General features: G+C 34.9%; 3 protein-coding genes across 3 annotated transcripts; all 3 read left to right on the top strand.

Annotated features, from left to right (window-relative positions):
• The first annotated feature begins 1,988 nt into the window (after window positions 1-1,988).
• LOC120177408 (mitochondrial amidoxime reducing component 2-like) lies at window positions 1,989-4,271 on the top strand. The gene is given in 9 exon segments (XM_039183569.1): window positions 1,989-2,132; window positions 2,321-2,470; window positions 2,735-2,911; window positions 3,087-3,175; window positions 3,239-3,303; window positions 3,544-3,646; window positions 3,900-4,010; window positions 4,088-4,130; window positions 4,133-4,271. Coding segments are annotated over 9 exon segments (909 nt in total). The 5' UTR covers window positions 1,989-2,038; the 3' UTR covers window positions 4,210-4,271.
• LOC120177441 lies at window positions 2,517-9,606 on the top strand (the record flags this gene model as incomplete). The annotated part of the gene is made up of 4 exons (XM_039183589.1): window positions 2,517-2,530; window positions 7,727-8,768; window positions 8,842-9,015; window positions 9,487-9,606. Coding segments are annotated over exons 2-4 (1,260 nt in total), but the record flags the coding sequence as incomplete, so codon positions are not given.
• A 2,074-nt stretch (window positions 9,607-11,680) lies between these two features.
• Window positions 11,681-12,410, top strand: LOC120177440. Its single transcript, XM_039183588.1, has 2 exons — window positions 11,681-11,753; window positions 11,809-12,410. Exons 1-2 carry the CDS (start codon window positions 11,681-11,683, stop codon window positions 12,408-12,410), a joined length of 675 nt encoding a protein of 224 aa, XP_039039519.1.
• Window positions 12,411-26,122: the final 13,712 nt, after the last annotated feature.

The raw sequence follows: 26,122 nt of genomic DNA, 5'->3' as shown, positions 1-26,122 counted from the left end.
TAGAGTTGTTTTAATATTTCGTAGCTCGATTACATTTTGGTAAATTCTTTTCAATCCAAACCTATGTAACTTTTTCTAGTAATTTGTCAGATATATCCGTTCAAAGTTATTTGAGATTTCAAGATTATATATTGGATTATCAGGATTTCGAGTCTAATTGAACTATAGATCCCAACACTGCGATACTTGTCAATCATTTGAACCGTGATACTTCACTATTATTCACTTCTTAACACTGACTGAACTAATTGAATCGATCAATATCAAGATCATTGTTGAATTGATCTTAGGGAGACGAACATGTATTCCAATAATATTTAATTCATTTCTGTGTTGCAATGGTATCACGAAATGTCAACGTGATGGATTTATGGTTTAAAGCCCTTATGGACGGTACAATATATAAGTTTATTAGCGTTTTCAGTTTTATCCAAGTCATTCTCTTAATTCTATGTCATTGAGGGTACTTAGGTCATTTAGTAGTCAAGTTTATTTCGATCACTTCGAGGTTTCCAGAGTAATTCAGTCGTTTTCACAATTCGGATACATACAATACTTCCACTTAGTTCAACTTGGTCATATAATATAGTCATTTTACACTTCAAGGGTATTTTGGTCATTTTACACTTAAGGAGAAATTTCGTAATTTCATAATCAAGTAGTTTCAGTATTAAACTTTTTAATGAAGATAAATAGAATTTAGAGATTCTGAGGTTATTTGTTTTTCCGGATAATCAATGAACTTAAAATCATTTCTTATCAGTCCTCTTGTGTCTATGCATGTAGTCTGAGCCTTATTTAGTTTAATTTACTTTATTTCACATTCAGATCGAGTTTAGAAATTTTAACTGCACACACAAGTAACTATATATATTCAATCATGCATTTACCAATACCAACATGTTTCATTAAGCATGCATAAGGTAGTAATGTATTACCTCGATTTTCGTGCTCCACCAATCGAACATTTAAACTCCATTTGATCACTCTCAAACTTGAATCCAACGTCCAATAATATCTCGGATATATATCAAAGGAATTTACGTCAGAAATTGAACTTAATCGAAAAACCAAATTGAATCCGAAGATAAAACACTAAAAAAATAGCTTACCGAGTGCAAATTTGGAAAAATGAAATTTGGATTCGGACTCAGGATGTCGAAAAATATGAAATATGACTTTTTGAAAATTTTGACTTTTCTGTCAAAGTCAACGAGTTGACTCGGACGGGTTGACTAAGTAATGGTTGACTAAGGCGAGTTGACTCGGTTCAGACCAGTTTGACTGGACCGGTTCTAGAAGCTCTCTGGACTGGCCGACGAATCCCACACACACTGTCGGCGCGTGTAGCGGTGACAGAGCTAGTTTCAACGGTTCGATTACTCCCTGTTTCAACATTCACCAAAATCAATCCAAATCAACATTAACATTAAGCCAAAATCCATCGGAAATAAAAGAAAAAGGGTTGAAACACTTACCCATACTGACGATGGACGAAAACGATGGACGGCGAACTCGGTCAGGTTTTGGTCGCACGGAGCTGGGGAATCCGGTACTCGGGGTAGTGTGTTAAACTGGTGAGCACGACAATCGAATTTTGCGAAAAACTGAACGGTTGGGGTTTTAGTGGGTTCTCCAAGTTTATGATGAACGATGGCCTATACGAGCAATCCAAGGGTCGGGGTTGGATCACCATTCGCCGTTGAGGCTGAAGGACGCAGCGGTGCACCTCAGCGCTGACCGGAGGAGGCTAAACGGAGCTCGGGTGGACTGTTCAGGTGGTGAGCAAATGGGTTTAGGGGGTTTGGTTTTTAAATTTCCCTGATCAGAAAAATGGTATAATTCAAGATTAAGTCCCTGAACTTCCCACATGTTTCAAAACCGAGCTGCAAACTTAAAAAAAAATGTAATTTGGTCCAAAACCGAGTTACATGGAATGAGAATAAAAACAGATAAGATTGCGTGGGAACTCAACATTATCTTTGTATATGCATCGTTGACAGAGCACTTTTAACTTGCTCATCAGTCATCGCCATCAATGGAAACTGCAACCAATAAATCGTCGATCTTCATCTACCCTGTAAAATCATGCCGTGGAATCTCAGTTCCTCATGCACCTCTCACCCCCACTGGTAAAACCCCTCTCTTTCTTTCTTATCTGTTTGTTTCCTGGGGAATAAAACTTCATTTGCATGCCCCGGTACATTTTCCCTTTGACTTAAGTTGTTTATTCCGTCAACAATTAACCATTTTGTTGTTAGATTATGTTTATATCTGCAACTCTGGTATTAGTTTCAGCTTTGATTTTGTTGAATTGCAGGATTTCGATGGGATAGGCAATGGCTTATTGTGAACCAGAAAGGGAGGGCACTCACTCAAAGGGTTGAACCAAAGCTTGCTCTTGTCCAAGTAGATCTGCCGGTTGAGGCCTTCTACCAGGGTTGGGAACCTATCAATGACTCCTATATGAGTAAAATCAACTCATCTTACGCAATATTTTTTGTTAAAGGGAACGAATTTATAAAATTAGGTGATTAGGGAGGCGATTATCAATAAAAAATACAAAGAAAAAATCTAAATTTTATGAGAATTTGAAATTCCTGCAGTCATCCTTGTCTTGCCTCATTCACCTGTATAACATAACTTAGTCATTTGCTTTTAACAAGCTTAGCTGCTTGGGGTTTCTAACAAGTTTTCTAAGGATTTCCTTTGATTAATCACCATCTTTTTGCAGTTATCAAAGCACCTGGAATGGATTCTCTCAAGGTTCGGCTCAGTAAACCGTCAGGAGTAGCAGATGGTGTTTCGGTATGGGAGTGGTCCGGGTCTGCATTGGATGAGGGTGATGAGGCTTCGAAATGGCTCATGGAATATATCGGGGAACCCTGTAGGCTGGTTCGTTTTAATGCAGGTTGGTTTGATTATAGTACATTGCAATATTCTTGGTAGGTATTGTCAGAATGAAAATGTTTTCCTTGAAGAGCACAGAATATGTATATATATACCGATGGCATATCAGCGTAGTGTGCACATTAAGATGCTTAATATTGTCAGTAACTTGGTTATGCTGTTATTCGATTATGCAGCATCGGAAACTAGGCCAGTAGATCCGGGGTATGCTGGTGGGCATGACATCATGTTTTCGGACGAGTATCCGTTCATGCTACTATCTCAGGTTTGCTTTGTAAGTGATGTTTATTAACAAAGTTCAAATCTGACCTTAGAGGTACTTTTGCAGGAATCATTGGATGCACTTAACAAGCTTATGAAGGAGCCTGTGCCGATTAATCGTTTTAGACCCAAATACATTTTCTTTTCTTTTCAGGCTCATAATTACATCTCTCGGTGTCTATCTAGCTTGTGATTCGATCGGGAACGATTTCCATAAGCTAGTCGTTTCTAGGATCCACTTACTACATCAGATTCAAATCTTAGTATGATTTTTCCAGTGGAAATCATGTGTCTGACCCTGAATTTTATCACCTCTTTTGTACTCTATACGAATTGTTTATGACTAGTGCTTCGTTTACTTGCTCGCGGCAGCATTGTTGTTCGTGGTTGCGAACTGTTTTCGGAAGACACATGGACGAAAATGAAAATAGGCCAATTTTCATTTGACTGTGTGAAACTATGCGCCCGCTGTAAGGTAAGAAGCTATCGATTCTGCATTTTCAGCCTACTTGTCAAGTGCAAGTGCAAGAATGTTATTTGAGGTCACCTTTCTGCATTTTCTGCAAGAATGTCATTTTGCGAACTTGACGGCTATCGGAAAAGACAAGATTGCTTCCATTGTTTGTTTGACTCCTTGATTTTGCAGCATGCCATCATCTATTAGATATGTGCATTTCATATGCATGAGCATACCATCCGTGGACGGTTAACGAATGTGTTTTTAGTAGGTACCTACAATCAATCAAGACACCGCAATCGCCGGTCCGGAGCCGATTGAAACTCTAATGAAAGTCAGGTCAGATAAGGTTTTGCGACCGAACGACAAACAGCAGGGGAGGGTAAGACGAAAACTCCGAGCTCTTGGCCGTATGCTTGTATAATTCTACCAATAACCTTGGTTCCATGGCTATGGAAGATCTACTTTGGGCTGAACTTGGTTTGCAAGGAAAGCACCGAAGGAACTCAAAGATGGTTAAAGTGGGAGATCCCGTTGTTGTCGTCCAGAAAGTCTCATCAGCTGCAGAAGCAGCAGCTTGAATATTGGCTGAACATCATCTTTGGATTTCATTTTCTGTTGTCTAAATAAATAAGTGGTTTAGACCCATCATTTTCATGGCGTTTGATCTTCATTTCAACAAGGACATGTATATTTTATGTAAGATCCAACCACAAATAAAAATGACATGGGAAAGGCTGAGAACCCAGAAATTGCCATACAAGAACATTGAAATGAAGTTGAATTTCTGGGATTTCATGTTTCTTAGATAATGTTGTCGGGAAAAAAACAGATAGGTTCATTTATAGTGTAGGAAAAATTATTTGTTGAGATAGGGTATTTGTTAGTGTTGGGTAGGAAGACGTCGACGTCTTCTGGATTGTTACTATGTTAGGTTTGTCATTCTGACCGCACACAATTTGAAAAAGATGTTATGTATTTTCAAAGATGTTTATTCATCTATGCATCTTTTTAAAGACGTTAAATTTTCCATGCATCTTCCTACCGACATTATAGCATTCACGTTATTTCAACAAATAAGTTTTTTGAACACTTTTGGTACACAAAATGTATCTTGAACTCAATACACAAGTCAATGTCAACTTGTTCGAAATGAAAGCGATAAAAGAAAATAATTTTTGGAATAGTAAAAAGTTGAAGTAGGAACATCATTACCAAACGAAAATAAACTTGAGAAAGCTCAATCACCCCACCAGAAAACCAGTATTCCTTCTCCATTGAAGCCTACCCATGTCTCCCTCTTTTATCATTATAAAATCAATAATATTTAAAATATTAGAAAAATATTATTTTTATCAAAATAAATTTAATTATCAATTCAAATTGTATATGGATCAAATCAAATATATCATTTAAGCAAAATAAAGAATGTGAGACAATAACTAATGAAGTTGTCTTGTTGCTATTTGGAATTTTGTAGGAGCATGAATATGCAAAATCATTAAGAGAATGCAGATAATGATTAAGAGTATAGTTGGATAGAGAATTCTAAGGAAACATATTTGCATTAGAAGTTTTAAAACTTTTAAAATAAAATTATCCTTTTAGTAAAAAGAGTAGAAAATTCTAAATTTACAAGAAAATTTAAAAAATGAATTTAAGTAACTTAAATATTTTATAAAACCCCATTAAAAACATGTGTGATATTTAAAATTCAGTCTAATCTTATTATATTTAATACATTCAATTCCATTCTCTTCAAAATAAAAAACATTCAATTCCATTATGAAATAAAATTTTTGAATTTTAAAATACCTTATATTTAAATTTAATGTGCATTTTTATAGTATTAACATCATTTAAATACTTTTACAAATTTAATGATATTTATATTAAATAGTTTTATTTTTATACTATTTGTTTTGATATTATTGTTTTTATAATAATTCTAACATGATTTTCTTAAATAATTATTCATTTAAACGAAAAAAATTAAAAATATTAATATTTCAAATACTAATATTTGAAAATATTTAAAATTTTTTAAAACCTTTAAAATTATGTTTAAAAAAATCTTTAAAATTAAATCCATTGAGTGAGTGTTTTTATTTTTAGAAGATTAAGATTCGAACAATTATATTCAAGTATTTATATATTATCAATAAATTAAAAAAATTCTAAATACATATTAGCTCACGATGATTTAGGTTATTTTAATTTTTAATATTTTTTTAAAAACTTTTCGAAAGATTCAGATGGAATTATTAGGAGATAATTTAAACACTGAAATTTGAACCCCAAAAAGGACTGCATAACAAATTCGGGATATAAAAACAAGAGAAAATAACCTCAGTGACCAAAAATGCCTTATAATATACGATTTTAACCAACTTTTTTTGGATTTGCCAAAATGACCAACAAAATCGCAATGCGATCGCTAATTCGCAACGCGATCTCAGGTATCGCAAATCAATTTCCAGATTCGCAACGCGAACTTCGACTATCGCATTGCGATTTACATATTCGCATTGCGATAGTCCAAGTTCGTGTTGCGATAGTTGAAGTTCGCGTTGTGATTTTCCAAATTCATTGCGATAGTCCAAGTTTGCGTTGCGATTTATTCCAAATTCGTTGCGATAGTCCAAGTTCGCGTCACGATTTATTACAAATTTGTTGCGCTAGTCTCCAAGTTCGTTCGTTGCGATAGTCTCCAAATTCGTTGCGATAGTCTCTAAGTTCGTTGCGGTAGTCTCCAAATTCGTTGCGATAGTCTCCAAGTTCGTTGCGATAGTCTCCAAATTCGTTGCGATAGTCTCCAAGTTCGTTGCGATAGTCTCCAAGTTCGTTGCGATAGTCTCCAAATTCGTTGCGGTAGTCTCCAAATTCATTGCGATAGTCTCCAAGTTCGTTGCGATAGTCCAAAATTGCAACGATTGGTGGTATTGCATTTGTTTCTTAAGAATTTTCTCTAAAAAGATAGTATTCGTGCGGACGTGTCAAAGACACGTATTACCATTACCATTACCACGATCACGACCACGACGACCACGACCACGACCCGACCCAACCCGAGACAGACGACGGCTGCGGCGGCGCGCGAGAGTCCCCCTTGTTCTCTATCACTCAACAAGGAAGTGGGAAAGCCAAGCCTTAAATACCATTCCTAATAGTATTTCTAATACTATGTGGGATTGAGCATTACCAACACTTGTTCTCAATACTAATGAATTAAATCTTTAATCAAATATATATCTCATAATTCATAACATTAGCATCATATATATCTATATTTGGTAACTGAAATAGTAGTAAGCATATACAAAAGAAGTTAATATTCCAATAAGAATCAAAGATTACATAAATTTTATGATCATATCACGATTTTCAAAATAAGTCAAAATAATAATGTCTAAATGACACCATTAAAAATAAAAAAACCTTAATCTTTGACTATCTTTCAAGTATTTCTTAATTATAGATTCATCAAAATAAACTAGAACACGATACAAAAATCTAAAACCAACTACAAGATTAACCAAATACTGAATTCAAATTTAATAAAATAAACAGTACATAACTGTAATAAAATTTCTTAACCGTGCAATCAACAATCAATACAAATATATATTGTATACTTTACGAAACCATAATCAATGAAACTAAATTTAATCAATAATAGAATTTTACCTTATTGTTTTACTGTCGCACTCATGAAACACCATAATAAAAATTTGTACATTTATTTATCACCAAAGCACCAATAAATTATAACAACTATTATACTCATGAAACACCATAATTAACGCATAAGATAAATTCAAGTGTTGGGAACAAGTGTTGGTAATGCTCAATCCCACATAATATTGGAAATACTATTGGGAATGGTATTTAAGGCTTGGCTTTCCCACTTCCTTGTTGAGTGATAGAGAACAAGGGGGACTCTCGCGCGCTGCCGCCGCCGTCCGTCTCGGGTCGGGTGGGGTGGGGTCGTGGTCGTGGTGTTGTGGATTGCATGTTAATGAACAAGTTTATGCCTTGGATATATATATATATATATATATATATATATATATATATATATATATATATTATTTTTAGATTGTACCCTAAGCATTTCACATGGAAGCTCTAGTTTATGCTGCAGTGAATGATACAATACATTCTTTTGATGTAGATGGAAGATTATCCTGCTGAAATACTAAAATCTTCAGAACATTATGACCAAGTTACCAACATGGTCCATCCCCTGGAGGAATCTACTTCGATCTGCAGTATGGAAACTAGGTTCAGTAGCACAGGTACCGAAACCGGAATTTCGTCTGAAAGCAGTACCTTAGCCTCTGGGGTTCCATATATTGAAGGTGGTTCAGCAGGTGTAGGAACAAGTAACTCTAGAAAATGCTTGAATGAAAGCACGGGGTTAGTTGCTCCTGAGGTAACTGCTGATTATAGTCACGGTGAATCTCATAGGGATAGTAGTGCTTCAGCTAACTCTTCCGTAAAAGAAAAACAATATTCAGCTCCTGTCTCAATAAATCTTTCGGCTAATGAGGATTCACCCAGTGGCTTTGCAAATGCAAACAGGGTTTCCGAACCAAGTATTTTGTCTTCTCAAGGGCTTGAAGATTCATCTTTGCATGGAATACCGGTTGAGAATCAGTTGGGCGAAGGAACAACAGTCCATAACTCAGCTTCCGATTCTGCTCGTCATGCCTCTGAATCAGTGACTTTCCAATCAACAGGAGGTGAATCAATTAGAGAGGCTGTACCTTCAGGTGTAGGATTTCTTGTATCCAATAGGGAATGGGGCCAGGAAGACGGGAGTGTGCTTCACGTTGATGTTGTGAGTATCTCTTCCAATATCTTATCCGGTGGCAGTGCTGATACAAGTAGTCATGAAGCCAGGAGGAATAGTATAAGATTGTTTTGGGATGCATTTTCGAGACACAGCTCCAGAAGACTTAATGATTCTCCATCCATTTTCCTCTCAACAGATGATAGCGATGATATCGGCTTTCATGACAGGTGGCTCCTTGATTTCAGTGGCGATTTCTTTTATGATGGGTCAGGAGGTGATTCTGGTTACCTCAGCAGTCGGCTCCACAGCTTTAATGAACGGAGACGACACTCAAGATCGGAGGTATTTAGTTGCAAAGCACTTTGACTACAGAAATTCGTGCAATTTGTATGAGCTACCATATTTGGTTTTACAGATATGGGAAAGGCTGCGTCGTGGACATGATGAAAATAGTCAGCAAACTACAGTTTGCCCATCTGGACTCCACCCTGATGGAACCTGCTCATGCGGTTCTCTCTCGATGACTGACGAGTCTAGTGCTCGTGCAAGTATATCACGGATAGTTATGCTTTCCGAGGCTCTCTTTGAGGTAGTTTTCCTTTATCAGCTTGCATGTCTTCCTGTCTATTGCCAACGCATCGTGTTTTGTGTCGTTTTGTCATCTTCCATCCCTTGTTCCTTCAGAAGTTGATCTTGTATGACAAATTATACCAAATTATAAAGTCACTTGTTGATAACGACCAGGGTAGATTTTGTTGATAGGGAAGAATGAATTGAAAATTGGTATAAGGACTTCAATGTTGTTAATGTATTCTGGATGTTAAAGTTCTGTCTTCCCATTTGCGATGCTCATCCTTTTTCTTATTGAGCAAGATTTTATATAGCATGTCTACTATAATGAGGTGAGCGTATATATGCGAGGCAAATTGCATTTTGCAATCTTCATGCTAGTAAAACAGAAAGTAGTAATGATCAACGTTGATGCCTGTGATATCGATAGACACTTATGGAGTTCCAGAAGTTCACCTCATTTCTTTTCTGTCAAAATGAAAATTTGTAGGTTTTGGATGACATTCATCGCCAGCCAGCATCACTTTCTCTGTCTATGGTGTTTCTCCCTGCCCCCGAGTCTGTAGTTGATTCTTTCCCTCTCAGACGTCATGAAAAGGTGCCATTGAAGTGCCATTGAACAGTAAGTTTTTTCTATATTCTTGCAGATTGAAGTGCTTGTTGATTGGCCTACCTTAATAACATGCTTTTCTTTACTATTGCTACTGTAATCATATGTATAGGTGTTATATATGCCTGGCTGAATACAACGATGGGGACAAAATAAGAGTTCTTCCTTGCCAGCACGAGTTTCATATGTCTTGCGTCGATAAATGGCTAAAAGAGATACATGGGCATCGTTTCTTCCGCATATAGGTTACTGGCGCCAGCCCTTGTCTTTACGAAACTGACCTACCTCTCTTTCTGTTTTGTAGAGTGTGCCCTCTTTGCCGGGGTGATGTCCGTCGGGGCGTGGAATCATCGATCTCCAACTCTGAGACTCCCTCTCTTTGATAAAACTGTACATATGTAAACACCGGTACAAAATAGTAATGAATTCTTGTACAAATTTTAAATGATGTATTAACAGTAGCACTCATGCTGTATTTTTTTCTCCTATATACCATGTTATATCCATTCAACAGCTAGCTGCCTATCACTTTCAATTATCAACCGGAATATTTGAGCCCAATGAGAATTTATTGAGGAAAATAAATAAAGAGATAATCTCATTTATCTATTTTCATCGTAAAAATATATAAAATTAAGTGCAAACATTAGTACACTTTTACAAACTCTCGTACCTCTTCAAAAATGTTTATGATATCCGGATTCTAGTTCATCCTAGTTTTAAATAAGTATATTTTTTAAATAATTTAAAGTGATTATAAGATAATATATATTTAAAATTTTTAATTAATTGATAATGCACATACACTTTGCAACACAATCGCTTAAACTCATGATCTACAATAAAAACAATATTCTCTTTTACTACTGATACCACTTAATAGATTTAGTTTTAAACAAATATTAACAAAGTAGGGATATATCCGCTACTAAGAAAAAGAAAAGGAATTATTTAGATGGAGCTGACTATGTGAAAACAAAGATATTAAAGTCGCATTCAGGTCAGGCCAACTTTCCCTGTCATTTCCTTATCTATTCAATTATTTGTTCATGAAATAGGTCTTGGATTGATATCAAAGTAAAGAAACTTGAATTTCAAATTTGTTTAATATTGCTTTCTATTGCCAATTTAAAATTGTATCATCTAGGTTAATATTTGAGTGTTTGATAAAATTAATTTCATCATTTAATAAATTGTTAAATCAATTTAAAGTATAATAAATGTTATTGTAATGGGTATTTATCTTTTTCAATAATTTTATATATTTGTAAGAATATATTAAAGCACACTTTAAGAAAAACCAAAATTGAATGAATTAGTGAATTAGTGAATTAGAAAATTTAATATTCTTTGGATATAGGTGTCAAAAAGTCTAATATAATTGGACAATGAATCATTTTATAAATATTTAAGTATTCAATAATAAAAGCATGAATCAAAATAAATTTACTACAATCGAAAAAAAGGCATTCTATATATAATATGTCTGTTATAGAACTCTAAGTAGTAATAATATTTATAAAAAAAATGAATAATTTAATTATATGTGTAATATCAATTCTCACATCTTCTCCTATGAATTAAAGACTATAATTTGATATTTTACAGATTACGACACTTTTTAGACGTACCACAATTGTACAATTACATACAATAAATTTTCAAAAAGTGTTTTAATTTTTTAGTTCCAATTATAAGTACAATCAATGCATATGCACAACCTTAACTAGCACAAATAAATTCATTGACAATTTAAATATAAAACCTATCAAACGATCTTAGTAATTAAAAAGAGTGTTGTTCTAAAACTTACGTAATCAATTTTTGTCTAGAGCCATGCAGCAGATCCCGTTCATATGGAGGCTGTATCTTCACCTTCAACGAACCCTAGGGTTTCGTCATACAAAGAAAAATCACTTAAAAAGGATCTCATAATTTCACTAAAGAAGAGGAGATTTTCGATGAAGATGAGATTGAGATATTAGAAGGTGATGTTTCTCATAACCTGATCGATGGGATCATCTTAATTGATTTTTCGGATAGGGTCAAATCCCTTGTAGTCAAAAGTCTCGATATGACGGTAGTCGTTAAGCTTCTAGGCAGATATAACTCGCTTCGTAGCAAGCTGTATGATCTTTGGAAATCCAGTCAACCCTTCTATCTCATGGATATAGAGAACGATTACTTCCTGATATTCTTCAGAACCCCAATCTGACTTCTTGAACGCCATCTCAGTTGGTCCTTGGACAATTTTCGGCAACTATCTCACCGTTGAGACTTGGTCCATCGAATTTTCCACTACACAACCATATCCTCAGAAAGCTGGTGCTTGGATACATCTTTCGGGATTGCCTGTCACGCTTTATAAGCGTGGCATCATCAATGAGATGGGCGAATGCATGAGACTTGTAGTTCGCATGGACTATCGAAATGATAGTGGGAGGCAGGGACGTTTTGCTCGCATGGCAGTTACGATTGACTTGCATAAACCCCTTGTTTCCAAGCTCCTAATTAGTGGAAATATTCAGATTGTAGAGTATGAATCGCTCCCGAGAATATGTTTTTCCTATGGAAAGTATGGACACGTTCAAGATCATTGCCCAGACCTAGCTCCTAAAGTTGACACCGCTCCTACTGCTGACCAACCAAGCGCTGACCAACCCCCCTTGGATTCATCTGCACCATTTGGGCCTTGGATGGTCGTTGAGCGCAGGCAGCGACGCTCGATAAAGAAACAATCAGAAGCTACTGTTCCCACCGATAACATCATCATTGTTGCATCCAAATTCAAACCAATTTTTTAGGAAATTTCTGATGCTCCTGACGTTGAGAAAACCCATGATGCTATCCCTCTCACAATTAAACCTTTTGCTCGCTCACCCCCAAGACGATCGCTAAAGACAAAACAACGATCACCCAGGCTCCTAAAACTATGAAACAAAAACTGATCCTATCCGTACGCAAGCCTTTGACAATATTCATAACATCAGGCTCAACCAAGTTTCCCAACCCGGCTCTTCTAGCACAGCTCCTCGCACTCCACATGTTTCCCAAGCAACTCGACAGATTCTGCCATTCAGTTGTCACAATTTCTGAGAATGATTATCCCAATGACGTGCATGATCCAATGCAACAGGATATAGATAACATCCCACCTCATGAACTAACCCCAAGATCTCCTCCGGATATTATTGATCCTGGAGATTCGCAAATTTCAGATCACCCGCTCAATGCCAACCATGACTTGCATTCTGAAATTGATATTGATTCAACAGTTGCCCCAGACATAGTTAATAACTCTTAAGACCGCCTGAGTCACATCTTTTCCTGTTATTTTATCAATGGTATTAAAGCTTTTTAGTTGGAATATGTAGGGTTGTGGCCACCCAAGATTCTTGCCTGCTATCAGGCAGTATTTAAGAGACCATAAGCCTGATATTGTTGGTGTGGTTGAACCTTGCATTAGTGGTTTTAAAGCCAACTCAATCATCGCCTCCTTGGGTTTTCCTCATTCATATCGGATTGAAGCAGTGGGTTTCTCTGGAGGGATTTAGCTCTGTTGGTATAACACTGTTTCTATTGAGGTTCTGGTAAACCACTTTCAGTTTATTCATTTCTTATTCCGCTGTCAAGAAAATGGTAGCTCCTCTCTAGGTACTCTCATACATGTAAAGTCCAAATGCTACATAGCGAAAATATATTTGGCTGAATCTTCGTCGTCTTACTTTAGACATAACTTCTCCTTGGTTGATTTTCGGTGATTTTAGCGCTACTATCTCCTCTGATGATAGACTTGGTTGTACATCTTCTACCAAGCCCAGCGTTGCTTTTCGGGACCTCTTCTACGACCATAGGCTTCATGACTTGGGTTTCATGGCCCTAACTTTACTTGGTCTAGAGGCACTGTTTTTGCTCGTATGGATCGATTTATTTGCAACTCTGACTGGGATGAGTCTTTCCCAGAATCTAGTGTCCAACACCTCATAAGGATGCCTTCGGATCACCGTCCTTTATTTCTCCAAGTCGGTGCCTTCTCTCGCCACTCTACTAGTCTGCCTTTTCAGTATCTCTCTGCTAAGCACACTCACCTGACTTCAGGCGTATGCTCATTGGTAACTGGGATAATGATGAAAATCTTTCATCAACTATCTCTAAGTTTACTACTACTGCCTTTTAGTGGAACAAATATGTTGTATCCGTTTTTGTCTAGGTACGATTTTTTTTATTTGACGGAAAATTAAAATGAATAAATAAATAATTTTAGTAAAAAAAATATTTTGGGAGTTTTTTTTTGGGTTAGGTAGGTCAAATACCTAAAAATAATCTTTTTAAATAGTTTTTAAGAAAACATAATTTAAAAGATAAATTGATCTGCGTATAACCAAAAATTTTTAGTAAAGAAGGGATTCGTGGTCGATTACATTTAGGGAAAGAATAGCACCCCTATAACGCTCAAAATTGATACTCATTAATTATAAATTGTCTCTATTATTGAAAATTTAAAAATTTAAAAATATATTTAATTCATAATCATGTTATTTCAAATTTATTAATATAATTTTAAGAAAATATATTAATATATATATATCTTTATTTTTATAAATAAGATATTTATTTATTTATAAATATAAGAAAAGGACTTCTAGGTGCTTTAAGACATCTCATTTCTTAATATTAAAAAATAAATAAATATTAATAAAATATTTTTCTAAAAATAATTAAAATAAATTAATATATATAATTTATAAAAATAGGATATTTATTTATTTGAGAATATCATAAAAGGACTTCTAGGTGCTTTAAGACAACCAATTTCTTAATATTAAAAAATAAAAAAATATGATTATTTTTCTTATAAGTAATTTATATAAAATTAAATTTATAAATAGGATTTTTATTTAATATAAAAAAATAAGTAAATAAATATTATTTATTATATATGTTTATATGGATACATAATAATAATAAAAATAATTAAATATATAAACATATAAAATTAAAATATAAATAAGCAATGACTATAATAAATAAAATTAAAACTATAGTATTAAAATATAAAAAGTAATAAAACTTGTAAGATAAATGAAAGTATTAAAATTAGTGACTAAATTAGAACATATTAAAATTAAATATCCTAATTCGTAATTAATTATTTAATATTACAGTGGCTAAATGTGCTATTTTTCCTATTATTAATTTAGGGACTAAAATAAATATCTATCAAATTCGAATATCAAATTTAAATAAATTAAAACATGCCTTCATGATTAAAATATTAATTATTAAACTTAAAGGTCTAAACATGTTATTTTACCTAATATATATATATTATTTATATCAATGACTAAATTATAAATTAAATAAAATTAAGAGATCAAATTAAAAGGATCATAAATTTGATTCAGTGACTAAAATAGAAATTTACAAAACTAGGATGGCTACACGCGTGATTCTTCCCAGATGGAAATTACATAGACACCCTCCCCCAAAACAACGTTGTTTGGGGAGGGATTTAAATACCCTTAAACCGATCATTTTAGGCCAAATTTCCATTTCTTTTTTTTCTTTCTCTTTCTAGGAGAGATTTCCTCTCCCTTCTCTCTTAGTTTCCCTCGCCGGAGGGAAACCAGACACCGGCTGGCCGCCTTGCTCCGGTGTCGGAATTTGGAAAACTAGCACAAATCGAAGCTTAGCTTCCCCTAAAGCCGAAACCAAGATTTGTTTACCTTAAAAATTCTCCAATCGTCCTAGATCTGAGGTCGTGACTTCGGTGATTCGACTCTCGAAAATGGAGATCTCTTCTCTTTTCCTTTGGTTTGTTGTCTTGTTGTCGTGGTTGCTTGGTGTTGCTCCCATATCTCTCTCTCTGTGTCCCTCGATGGTTGTCGTGTTCTCTGTCTTGTTTCTTTTTCTATGGTTGCTCTCGTGGTGTTCTTGCAGGTTCGGTTGATGGTTTTATAACCATCACCGGCGCTCGTCTCGGACCGGGTAAAAGGCTGAAGTTTGGTGAGTCACCAAACTTCCAGTGGTAACTCACTGTTGGGCGACATGTGCGGCTGAAATGGCTCTTCTAGAAGCCTTTGGTGGGCATCGTGGCAGCAGATGAAGTGGCGTGGAGCGGTGGCATTGAAGACAGCAGCCGCGTGGCCCTAGGGTATCATAACCCTAGGGTTTCGTCTGGAGGTCCTTGGACCGTTTGATCTTACAAGATCCAACGGTTGCTGCTTGTTGGTGGCTGAAGCTGAGATATAAACCCTAAATAGGTTTAGGGTTACACATTTGGGTTTGGGCTCTGGGATTTGTAAATGGGCAAGTCTGGTTTTGGGTTTGTAATGTAAATAATAATAATAATAATAATAATAATAATAATAATGATCATAATAATAATAATAATAAATCAAATGGAAAAAACTAGTGTCTTCAGCTGCCTCTCTTTGCTCATTCTTGTGTTAACGAGAATAGGGCAAAGATAAAAAGATAATATTTTTTTTTTCATTTGACTTCACTTGATTATGATGGCAATGTTAAACAAATTCTTCTTTGGGATTAGTTCTTCTTATTATAAACTTTTCCATTTTTCACTGGGGATGATAATTTATCTTCTTTTATGATGTAATCTAGCAAAAAGTTGAACAAATTCTTCTCATTATGAACTTCTTCTTTTTTAGACGAGTTCTTCTCATTATGAACTCCTTCTAGAAATGCTGATCTTCAAAACAGGAGTTGTTAATTTGGCTTCATATGTGATGAATTAAGGTAATTTTGAACAAATTCTTCTTTTTTGGGATTAGTTCTTCTCATTATGAACACTTTTGGAAATGTTGATGTTGATCTATCTCCTTCTATAATAGAGTCATGCAAAGGTTAAACAAGTTCTTTTCATTATGAACTTCTTCTTCCTCTTCAGATAAGTTCTTCTCATTATGAACTTTCTCTGGAAATGTTGATGATGATCTATCTCCTTCTGCGATAGAGTAGAGCAAAAGGCTGAACAAGTTCTTCTCATTATGAACTTCTTCTTCATTCTTCAGACGAGTTCTTCTCATTATGAACTTCTTATTCCTTCTTCAGATGAGTTCTTCTCATTATGAGCTCTACCTGGATATGTTAATCCATTGAATGATGGATTCGAATCTTTGCTAAAATCTTTGAAATTCCTGTCAAATATTCAACATGGATAAAATGAATGAAAATGCCCCTATTTTGCAAATGTATAAATATGATGCTTGAATGTTAAGTTCATATTTATTTGATTTCAAAGTGGTGAATTCCGTCTTCACTTGTGTAGAAATCCAATAAATCTTTCTTCTTTGAAAAGAGAATCTATCATCTTTGAAGAGAGAATCTATTATCTTTGAAGAATGTAGATGTAGATATGCCAAACTTAGTAGATAAAGCAAAATAGCAGTATGTTCTGATTGGAATCTTGAAATACATCATAAGGAGGATTTATCCTAATTCCTTTCATGTCTCCACATCTAATCAGATTTCAAAAAAAGCCATTCAGACCATATCATGTCGAGATACTTAACAACAATATGTTGTTCAATCTTAGTTGGCTCCACTAGTTTATTGTTGTTAAAATTTCAGCTTCCCTTCTGTGAAAAAAAAATCTCCATCATATCTCACTTCAAAGCTTAGTATTGAAGAAGACAAACTTCATTTCGGATCAATAAATGGAAACACCATTTGATTGCAACATTGGTTCAACATCATAATTACTGGTTCGTAAAACATTTGACCACATTCATCCTTTCCTGTGGCTTCTGCACAGATTTTCTTTTATGTTTTTCTGTTGTACTTGCTTCCAAATGACTCTGTGATGCTAATAACTTGTTTGCTTTTCAACAATGATTGCAAATGTTGATAAGACTTACTTTGGATTCCATGCACTTAAAAGTATTAACATAAAGTGATAGCCAAAAATAGTTTGTTTGTTTCAAGATTATGTTAATCCATTTACAAGATGTTTATATGAAAGAATAAATTTAATTTTGAAAATAAATTGAATTTCAAAAAGATAAACTTGGAATAAATAATAAATATATAGAAATGTATTCAAAGTCATGGAAAACATAGGAATGATAAAAATTCAAATGACTCAACAAATTATTAGCATAAGTATTTCTAAATTAATCAACTTGATATAATTTAGAGCAATGAGGTAAGCTTATGTCTGGAAGATCTCAAACGTTGCCAGAATGCTTGTAGATGTAAAGTTCCTCCCAAAATATCAAACCCTTAAGAGGGTTTAATTGTCAGATGCCTAATATCAACATGCATTTGAGCAACCCTTTCAGGTTTTCAACTCAAATCCTTCCTTTGGTTGCAAGATGCCCTTTGCGGGTTTTCATCTTGACCCTCGTTTTCTATATTTTTTTCTTGTTTCATCATTTTTTTCATTTTTTTCTTCTTCAAGCATAATATTTCTTGACAGAATCTGAGTTTATTGGGTTTCTCAGAACTTTTCCATCCATTTCTGCCAAAATCAACGCTCCTTTGAAAAAGGCCTTTTTTACAACATATGACCCTTCCCAATTAGGTATCCATTTCCCACGGAAATCTTTATGTATAGGCAAGATCTTTTTCAGCATTAGATCACCCTATTGGAATTCTCTTGGATGTACTCTCTTGTCATGAGACTTCATCATCCGTTTCTGATACATCTGTCCATGACAAATAACTTTCAATCTCTTCTCATCAATAAGGTTCAATTGATCAAATCGAGCTTGGATCTATTCAAATTCATCCAATTTTACCTCTCTCAAAATTTGAAGTGACGGAATCTAAACTTCAATTGGTAGACTGCTTCCATCCCATAGACTAAAGAAAAAGGCGTTGCCCCAGTCGATGTTCGCACAGTAGTTCGATATGCATATAAGGCAAAAGGTAACTTCTCGTGCCAATCTTTGTAAGTTTCAGTAGTCTTTGTAATGATTCTCTTGATGTTCTTATTTGCTGCTGCAACTGCCCCGTTCATCTTTGGACGATACGCTACTGAGTTTGCATGCTTGATCTTAAACTGCGCACAAAGTTTAGTCATTATTTTGTTGTTCAGGTTCATAGCATTATCTATAATGATTCTCTCTGGTAGCCCATATCGACAGATTATTTCTTTCTTTATAAATTTGCAAATTGTAGACCTCTTAATATTGGCATATAAAGCAGCTTCAACCCACTTGGTAAAATAATCAATTGCCACTAGGATGAAACAATGTCCATTTGATGCTTTTGGTGTGATTGCCCCAATGACGTCTATTCCCCACATAGAAAATGGCCAAGGTGCAGCCATTACATGTAAAGGAGATGGAGGTACATGAATCTTATCTGTATATACCTGGCATTTATGACATCTCTTTGCATAATCAATGCAATCTGTATGCATGGTAGCCCAGTAATACCTATATCTCATTATTTTTCTGGCCATGGAAAGACCATTTGTATGTGTTCCATATATCCCACTGTGTACTTCTTCAATGATGCTTCTGGCTTTGCTATTAATTATATATCTCAATAGAATTTGATCATTACTTCTTCTATACAAAGTCTCACCATCAAGAAAGTATCCAACAACCATTCTTCTCAATGTTCTTTTATCAATCTCAGATGCATTTTATGGATAACTTTGATATTTAATATATTGCAAGATATCATAATACCATGGCTTGCCATATGCTTCTTCTTCCACACTGTAGCAATGTGCAGGAGTTTCATATACTTGCATTTTGATTGGCATTATATCAACTTTTTTTAGTTGTTTGAAACATAGCAGCTAATGTAGCCAAAGCATATGCCATTTGATTTTCCTCTAGAGGGAGATAATTGAAGGTGACTCTTTCAAATTCTTTCACTATTTCGAGAGTAAAATCTCGGTATTCCAACAATTTGGGATCTTTCGTTTCCCATTCTCCTCGTAATTGATACACCACTAACGATGAATTTCCATATATATTGAGAAATTTAATTTTCCTTTCTATGGCTGCCTTCAATCCCATGACACAAGCTTCATATTCCGCCATGTTATTGGTGCAAAAGAACTTCAGTCTGCTTGTAAAAGGATAATAAATATTTTATGGAGAAATTAACACTGCCCCAATTCCTCGTCCCAAGGCATTGGATGCTCCATCAAAATAAAGCTTCCAAGATTCATCATTTGTTCTAACTTCTTCATTCATGGATATGCACAACAAATCTTCATCTGGAAAATTAAAACTCAGAGACTGATAATCATCTGATACACGACTGGCCAAAAAATCAGCTATGACACTTCCTTTTATTGCTTTTTGGTTGACATAATACGATATCAAACTCGGATAATAACATCTTTCATCTAGCTATTTTTCCTGTCAAAGCTGGTGATTCAATTAAGAACTTTAAAGGATCAAGTCTAGATATCATCCAAGTGGTATGATATAACATGTATTGTCTGAGTCTTCGAGTAGCCCACACCAAGGCATAACATAATTTTTGTATGGGTGGGTATCGAATTTCACAATCAGTAAATTTTCTTACTCATATAATAAATGGCTTTCTCTTTTCTTCCAGATTCATCATGCGGTCCCAGTACATATCCCATCGAATTTTCAAAGATTGTCAAGTAGAGAATTAACGGTCTATCAGGCACTGGTGATACTAAAATGGGGGCATTGGATAAATATTTCTTAATAATATCTAAAGTTTCTTGACATTCATCATTCCAGACTTCAGGATTAATCTTTCGAAGTAACTTGAACACTGGATCACATTTGTCAGTTAATTAGGAAATGAATCGAGATATATAATTTAATCTCCCCAAAACGCATCAAACTTCTTTTTTTGTATTAGGTGATGGAAGATCTTGAATTACTTTTACTTTATTTGGATCAATCTCGATTCCTTTTTGACTGACTACAAATCCCAAAAGCTTCCCTGATGTTACCCCAAAAGTGCATTTAGCTAGGTTGAGCTTTAATTGATACTTTCTCAATCTTTGGAAAAGCTTTCTTAGATTTTTAATATGTTCTTCTTCGGTTCGGGACTTGGCAATCATGTCATCCACATATACTTCAATCTCTTTATGCATCATGTCATGAAACAGAGTTATCATTGCTCTCTGATACGTTGCCCCTGCATTTTTCAATCCAAATGGCATTACTTTGTAACAGAATGTGCCCTACATGGTTACAAATGTTATTTTTTTCCATGTCCTTAGGACATTTTTATCTGATTATATCCTGAAAAGCCATCCATAAAGGAAAACCATGCATGTCATGCTGTATTGTCCACCAATGTGTCTATATAAGATAATGGAAATCTATCTTTCGGATTAGTTTTGTTAAGATCTCTGTAATCCACACACATTTGAACTTTCCCATTCTTCTTTGGTACTGGAACTATGTTGGCTACCCATTCTGGATATTTGGCTGCCTGTAGGAATCCTGCATTAATATGCTTCATTAATTTCTCTTTAATCTGCAACAATATTTCTGCTCTCATTCGTCTGAGCTTTTATTGAACAGGTTTATATTCTGGACTGATTGGAAGTTTGTGCACCACTATATCCGTACTCAAACCAAGCATATCTTGATAAGACCAGACGAAGATATCTTTGAACTCTTGCAATTCTAGTTTTATCTGGGCTGACAAAGTAGTTCCAATTTTCACTTCTTTAATTTCTTCATTGGTTCCCAGATTTACAGTCTCAATATCTTCTTTGTGAGGTAAGATTTGTTTATCTTCTTTTTCTACCAGTCTTAACAATTCGGTAGGAACACCACATTCTACTTCATCCTCACACTTATTGATTTCCTCCAAACATATGAGCCGCTCTAAATTTATCTCATGATTAAATTTAGGAATAATCATGCTATTAACAGTGTGACACCTGCAAATTTAAATCATACATATTTCCGAAAGGATATAGTAAATTTATGAAATAAATATAAAGAATGAGAAATAATGAATGAAAAAATGTAAAAATGCAAGGTATAAAGAATAATTGCCATTTGAGAATTTTAAGAAAACTTATTATATTTGATATTATGTGAACTTAACATAATTGCCCTTACAAGATAACAAAAACTTTTTTATATTCTTGGGCTAAAGCATAAAAGATTAGTTCTGAGTATTACTTTGAGTTAATACTAAAAACTACGGGGAGATCTTCATCAGTCCAATTGTTGAGTGTTTCACCAGGATGACAAGGGCGAATTTCAACCAAGTATTTGTCAGTCTTGTGGTCATTTGTGATCATATTGATAAATAAATCCTCCCATAGCTTCTTCAACCATGTTTTGATCTTTTGTCAACTTTTCTTCTTTAAGAGCATCAACCAGCTGTTGCTCCACATTAACCATTCCTTTGGATTTGAATGTGGACTTCAGATGAGGGAAATACATGTGTTCCTAAAGAATTTCTTCTCTCTTCAATCTTGCCCTTCAATTTTCACCTCTTCTTTTCATCTCTTTGTTCCTTTGCTGAAAATTGGGCTTAAATCCAAGCCAAAAACAATCTTTTTTCATCTTTATACTCACAGGAACTGAACTTCCCTAAAGATTCTTTCCTAAACCTTTCCCAGTTTTAGCTCCTATGCCTAATGTATGTTGTACAGTCATTTTAGTGCAATCAGACAGTCTGGGATGTGGAATTTTGCTTCCCTCAACAATAAAGGTTGCATTGACAAATTCCAAAGCTCGGAAAGAGCACTTAAGAGCATTATCATTGGTTTCAATATACGTAGCATCATTTGTTATAGAAGCAATGATTTCTTCCTCAGCTCCTACACATATTAGTTGACCATCAACAACGAACTTCAGTTTCTGATGCAATGAAGAAGGAACAGCTCATCAGAATGAATCCATGGCCACTCTAATAAACAATTATATATAGGGTGGATATCCATTACCACAAAGTTAATATTGTACACTACGGGGCCTATCAATAGTGGTATTTCCATTTTTCCTAGCACCTCCTTTTGAGTTCCATCAAAAGCTCGCACTATGTTCTGATAATTCTTCATGTGCGATTTATCCACCGGCATCCTTTGAAGTGTGACCAAAGGCATCAAGTTAAGAGCGGATCCATTATCAATTAGTACTCCTGGTAACACATGGCCATGACAATGTGTGGAAATATTCAAAGCTTTCACTGATCCCATTCCACCTTAAGGTATTTCATCATTAGTGAATGTTATGTAATTATCAGCGGCTATGTGCCCCCATAATCCTGTCAAGCTTGTTGAGAGATATATCTTTAGGGATAAATGTTTGATTAAGAACTTTTATCAAAGCATTTTTGTATACTTATGAATTCATCAACAGATCAAGAATTGAAATTCGCGCTTGCTGTTTATGTAGCTGCTCAACTACACTATATTCGCTATGTTTCAAAAATTTTAAAAATTCTGGCACTTGTTTTCTATTACGAGCTCATTGACTGTTGGCGGGGATTCATCATCAAATACCTTTTGAGGTATCACTGTTGCTTTTCCCTGTTCTGATGCATTCGATGTCTCGGCAGAGTAACACCTCCCACTTCTTATAAAGAATCCGACTTCAGTTACTGCTTCAGATGTCGAATCCACACTCTGTACTTTCTCTTCTTCTTTTTCCAGAGAAACATATCCTTCTACCATTGAAACATTGGTAGTATAATTCCAAGGTACCCTACGAGTATCCTTATATGGAAATGGTAAAGGAGTTGTGATAACCACTTTCGACTTTGTTGGTGCAGGATTCACTGTAGATGATTTCACAGTAATAATCACGTAATCACTTGTTCTCTGTCTAAGCTTAGAATTTTCTGATGCGCAAACGTCATCTTTTCTTTTTCCGGGTTCTTCCTCAAAGAATTCTATCTCTTTGTCATTCATCAATTTTTGCACCAATCCCCTAAATTCAGAGCATAGTTGAATTCCATGTCCATTTTCTTGATGATATTCATAATAATTCTCGCCTTCATTATGTTTTGGCTTGAATTGTTGCTGAATCATACCAGATAAGGAGAGTTGTTGAAATATCCAACCAAAGAGAGATTTAATTTTAGATACATCATTTTTTATTTTCCTTCTATTCTCTTCCTGAATTGCGTTCACGTTTTTATCTCCATGATTAGGAAGTAGATGATTTGATGTAGCTGGCGAATTGAATTCCAATTTTCCAGTATTAATCAAATTTTGGACCACCCTTTTGAATGCCAAATAATTTTCAATAGTGTGACCTGAAATTCTTTCATGATAAACACAATGTGCTTTTACATCGTACCATGGAGGGAATGGTGGTTGCATGGGAATTAAAGGATAGGGTCGTATGACATCTGCCTTTAACAGCGAAACATAGATCTCATCGTAGGGTACTTGTAATGGTGCAAAAGAAGGCCTTTCATTTTCCTTGCGAGATCCTTTGGATTCCGTTCGATTAGTGTTTGTTTCTTCCTTCTTGACCCTTGGTTGGGTTATCGTAACACTTTTCGAGGTATCCTTGTTGTAGGCGTTCACATTGTTAACTTCATTCTCCTTTTTTTGATACATGGGTCTTTTTGAACTAGACCCTCACTTGATTCAATTTTGCCACTTTTTATGACATTCTCAATGAGTTCTCCAGAAATGACCAGATCTACAAAATTTCTGGTTACATTCCCCATTAAATGGATTAAGTATGGGCTTTTAAAGTGTGGATGAACATCACTGTGGCTTCTTTTTCTGATAGAGGTGGCTGAACTTGTGTCGTTGTATCACGCCATCTCTAAGCGTACTGTCTGAATATTTCATTGTTCTTTTTCTCCAGATTTTGGAGAGTCCATCTATCAGAGACCATATCTGTAATGTGGTGGTACTGCTCTAGAAATGCTTTTGCCAGATCCTTCCATGATCTGATGTGTGCTTTGGTCAGTTGAGTATACCACTTTAAAGTTGGCCCTGTCAAACTATCTTGAAAGCAATGAATTAACAATTTCTCCTCTTTCATATGACATGCCATTCTGTGACAAAACATGGTAATGTGGGATGAAGGGCATGTAGTACCGTCATATCTTTCAAATTCATGAACTTTGAACTTGATAGGGAGGATTAGGTCTGGGACCAAACTCAACTGACTAGCATCAAACCCATAGAATGATTCAGTTACCTCTATGGATTTTATTCTTTCCTCCAAGCTCTTGATCTGTCTAGTTAATTCTTCATTGTCTTTTTCTTTCTTATTCAACTCATTCAAATATGGAATTAGATGCTCAACATTAAAATCTCCTATCTTCACGTATGATATAAGCAGATTTTTGCTTGAAGACGCGGGATCCACTTGTTGATTTTCATTTGGTTTGGCCTCTTGAATTGCCGATGTGCAAGCATGGATTTGCACAGGTGTGATGCCAGAATGATAAACCAGTTCCGGCTTGAAACCTAAAGGATACATAGGTTCCTGGTTGAAAGGTACAGGATTTTCATGAATTTTTTCAATGGTAGCTTGCTTTCTGAGCATATCCTCTATTTTCTGCATCATACTTTCTTGTGAGTTTGCAATGCTGGCTTCAATTTTCTCTAACTTCATTCTTATTTCTGCATGTTCTTTATTATGTTGTTCCTTGAGACGTTGTATTTTATCCTCCATGATTTTCTTAGTCGCTTTTCTAGTACTGTAGTGATGCTGAATTTCTTGTTTGACCATGATAACTGCGATTGAAAATCATTTTGATATTATTTTTTAGAAATTTATTTAATGAATGTTTATCTTAATGTAAAATAAAAATTATACATAAATAAAATAATGCAATGAATGTATGCAAATGAATGTATGCAAAAGGTATTGACCCCAAAAGTTAACTGTCATAGAACAACTTCCATCGGCATACAAAAGTTTCTATATAATAGTTCATAACTACATATACGAGATAGCTTCCTATTAAGTTCTATAATTTCCTTCATCAGCCATGCCATCTTCTTTCCAAACTTAGAAACTGGATCAACGTGATGCTCAATAATCTTTGCTTCAACAGCTAACTCCCCAATATATCTGGCAACTTCGCTCATTTGTACCATGGCCTCGAATACCATATTGCTTCTTTCTTCATTTCTTTATTCATAGAAATCAGTTGATTTTTTCCATTGTTCATTGGTTCCATCAAGAGTTTGCTCTAACTCGGTGATTCTGACTTGACAACTGTGCAGAGTATTTTCAAGATCTCGGATTCGTCTTCGTATTGAAGTGTTCTCCTCATAACTCTCTTTGAGATCATTGGTTCTAGACGAACTTTTTCTTGGAATAATGATTCTTCAAGTTGCAAGATGTAAGCATTAAACTTTGTATTTTTGTTTCTACACTGATCCAAATATTCTTCAAGCTTTGTTCGTGTTTCTTGTGTCATTTGATTAAGCTTCTAGATTTTCACATTCTTATTTCTACATCGTCGCATCCAATTGTCGGCCACTTCTTTCTTTACTTCGAGTCTAGTATTGAAGTTCTTTCTCTATAAATCCCATTTTTCCTTTTCAACATCAAACTCTTCAATCCTTTGTCCCCTAACTTCAAGTTCGACAATCATATTG

This window comes from Hibiscus syriacus, unplaced genomic scaffold (genome assembly GCF_006381635.1).
Source record: "Hibiscus syriacus cultivar Baekdansim isolate YM2019G1 unplaced genomic scaffold, ASM638163v2 tig00112289_pilon, whole genome shotgun sequence".
NCBI classification, from domain to species: domain Eukaryota; kingdom Viridiplantae; phylum Streptophyta; class Magnoliopsida; order Malvales; family Malvaceae; genus Hibiscus; species Hibiscus syriacus.
Note: the sequence above shows the minus strand (reverse complement) of the source record. Positions and strands in the feature narration are given on the sequence as shown.

What these genes read in the sequence shown, in the direction of transcription:
- LOC120177440 (XM_039183588.1), top strand. Translation starts at nt 11,681, where the DNA reads ATGACGGTAGTCGTTAAGCTTCTAGGCAGATATAACTCGCTTCGTAGC. An exon ending in GTATGATCTTTGGAAATCCA is followed by an intron (nt 11,754 to 11,808) that starts GTCAACCCTTCT and finishes GATATTCTTCAG; the next exon opens with AACCCCAATCTGACTTCTTG.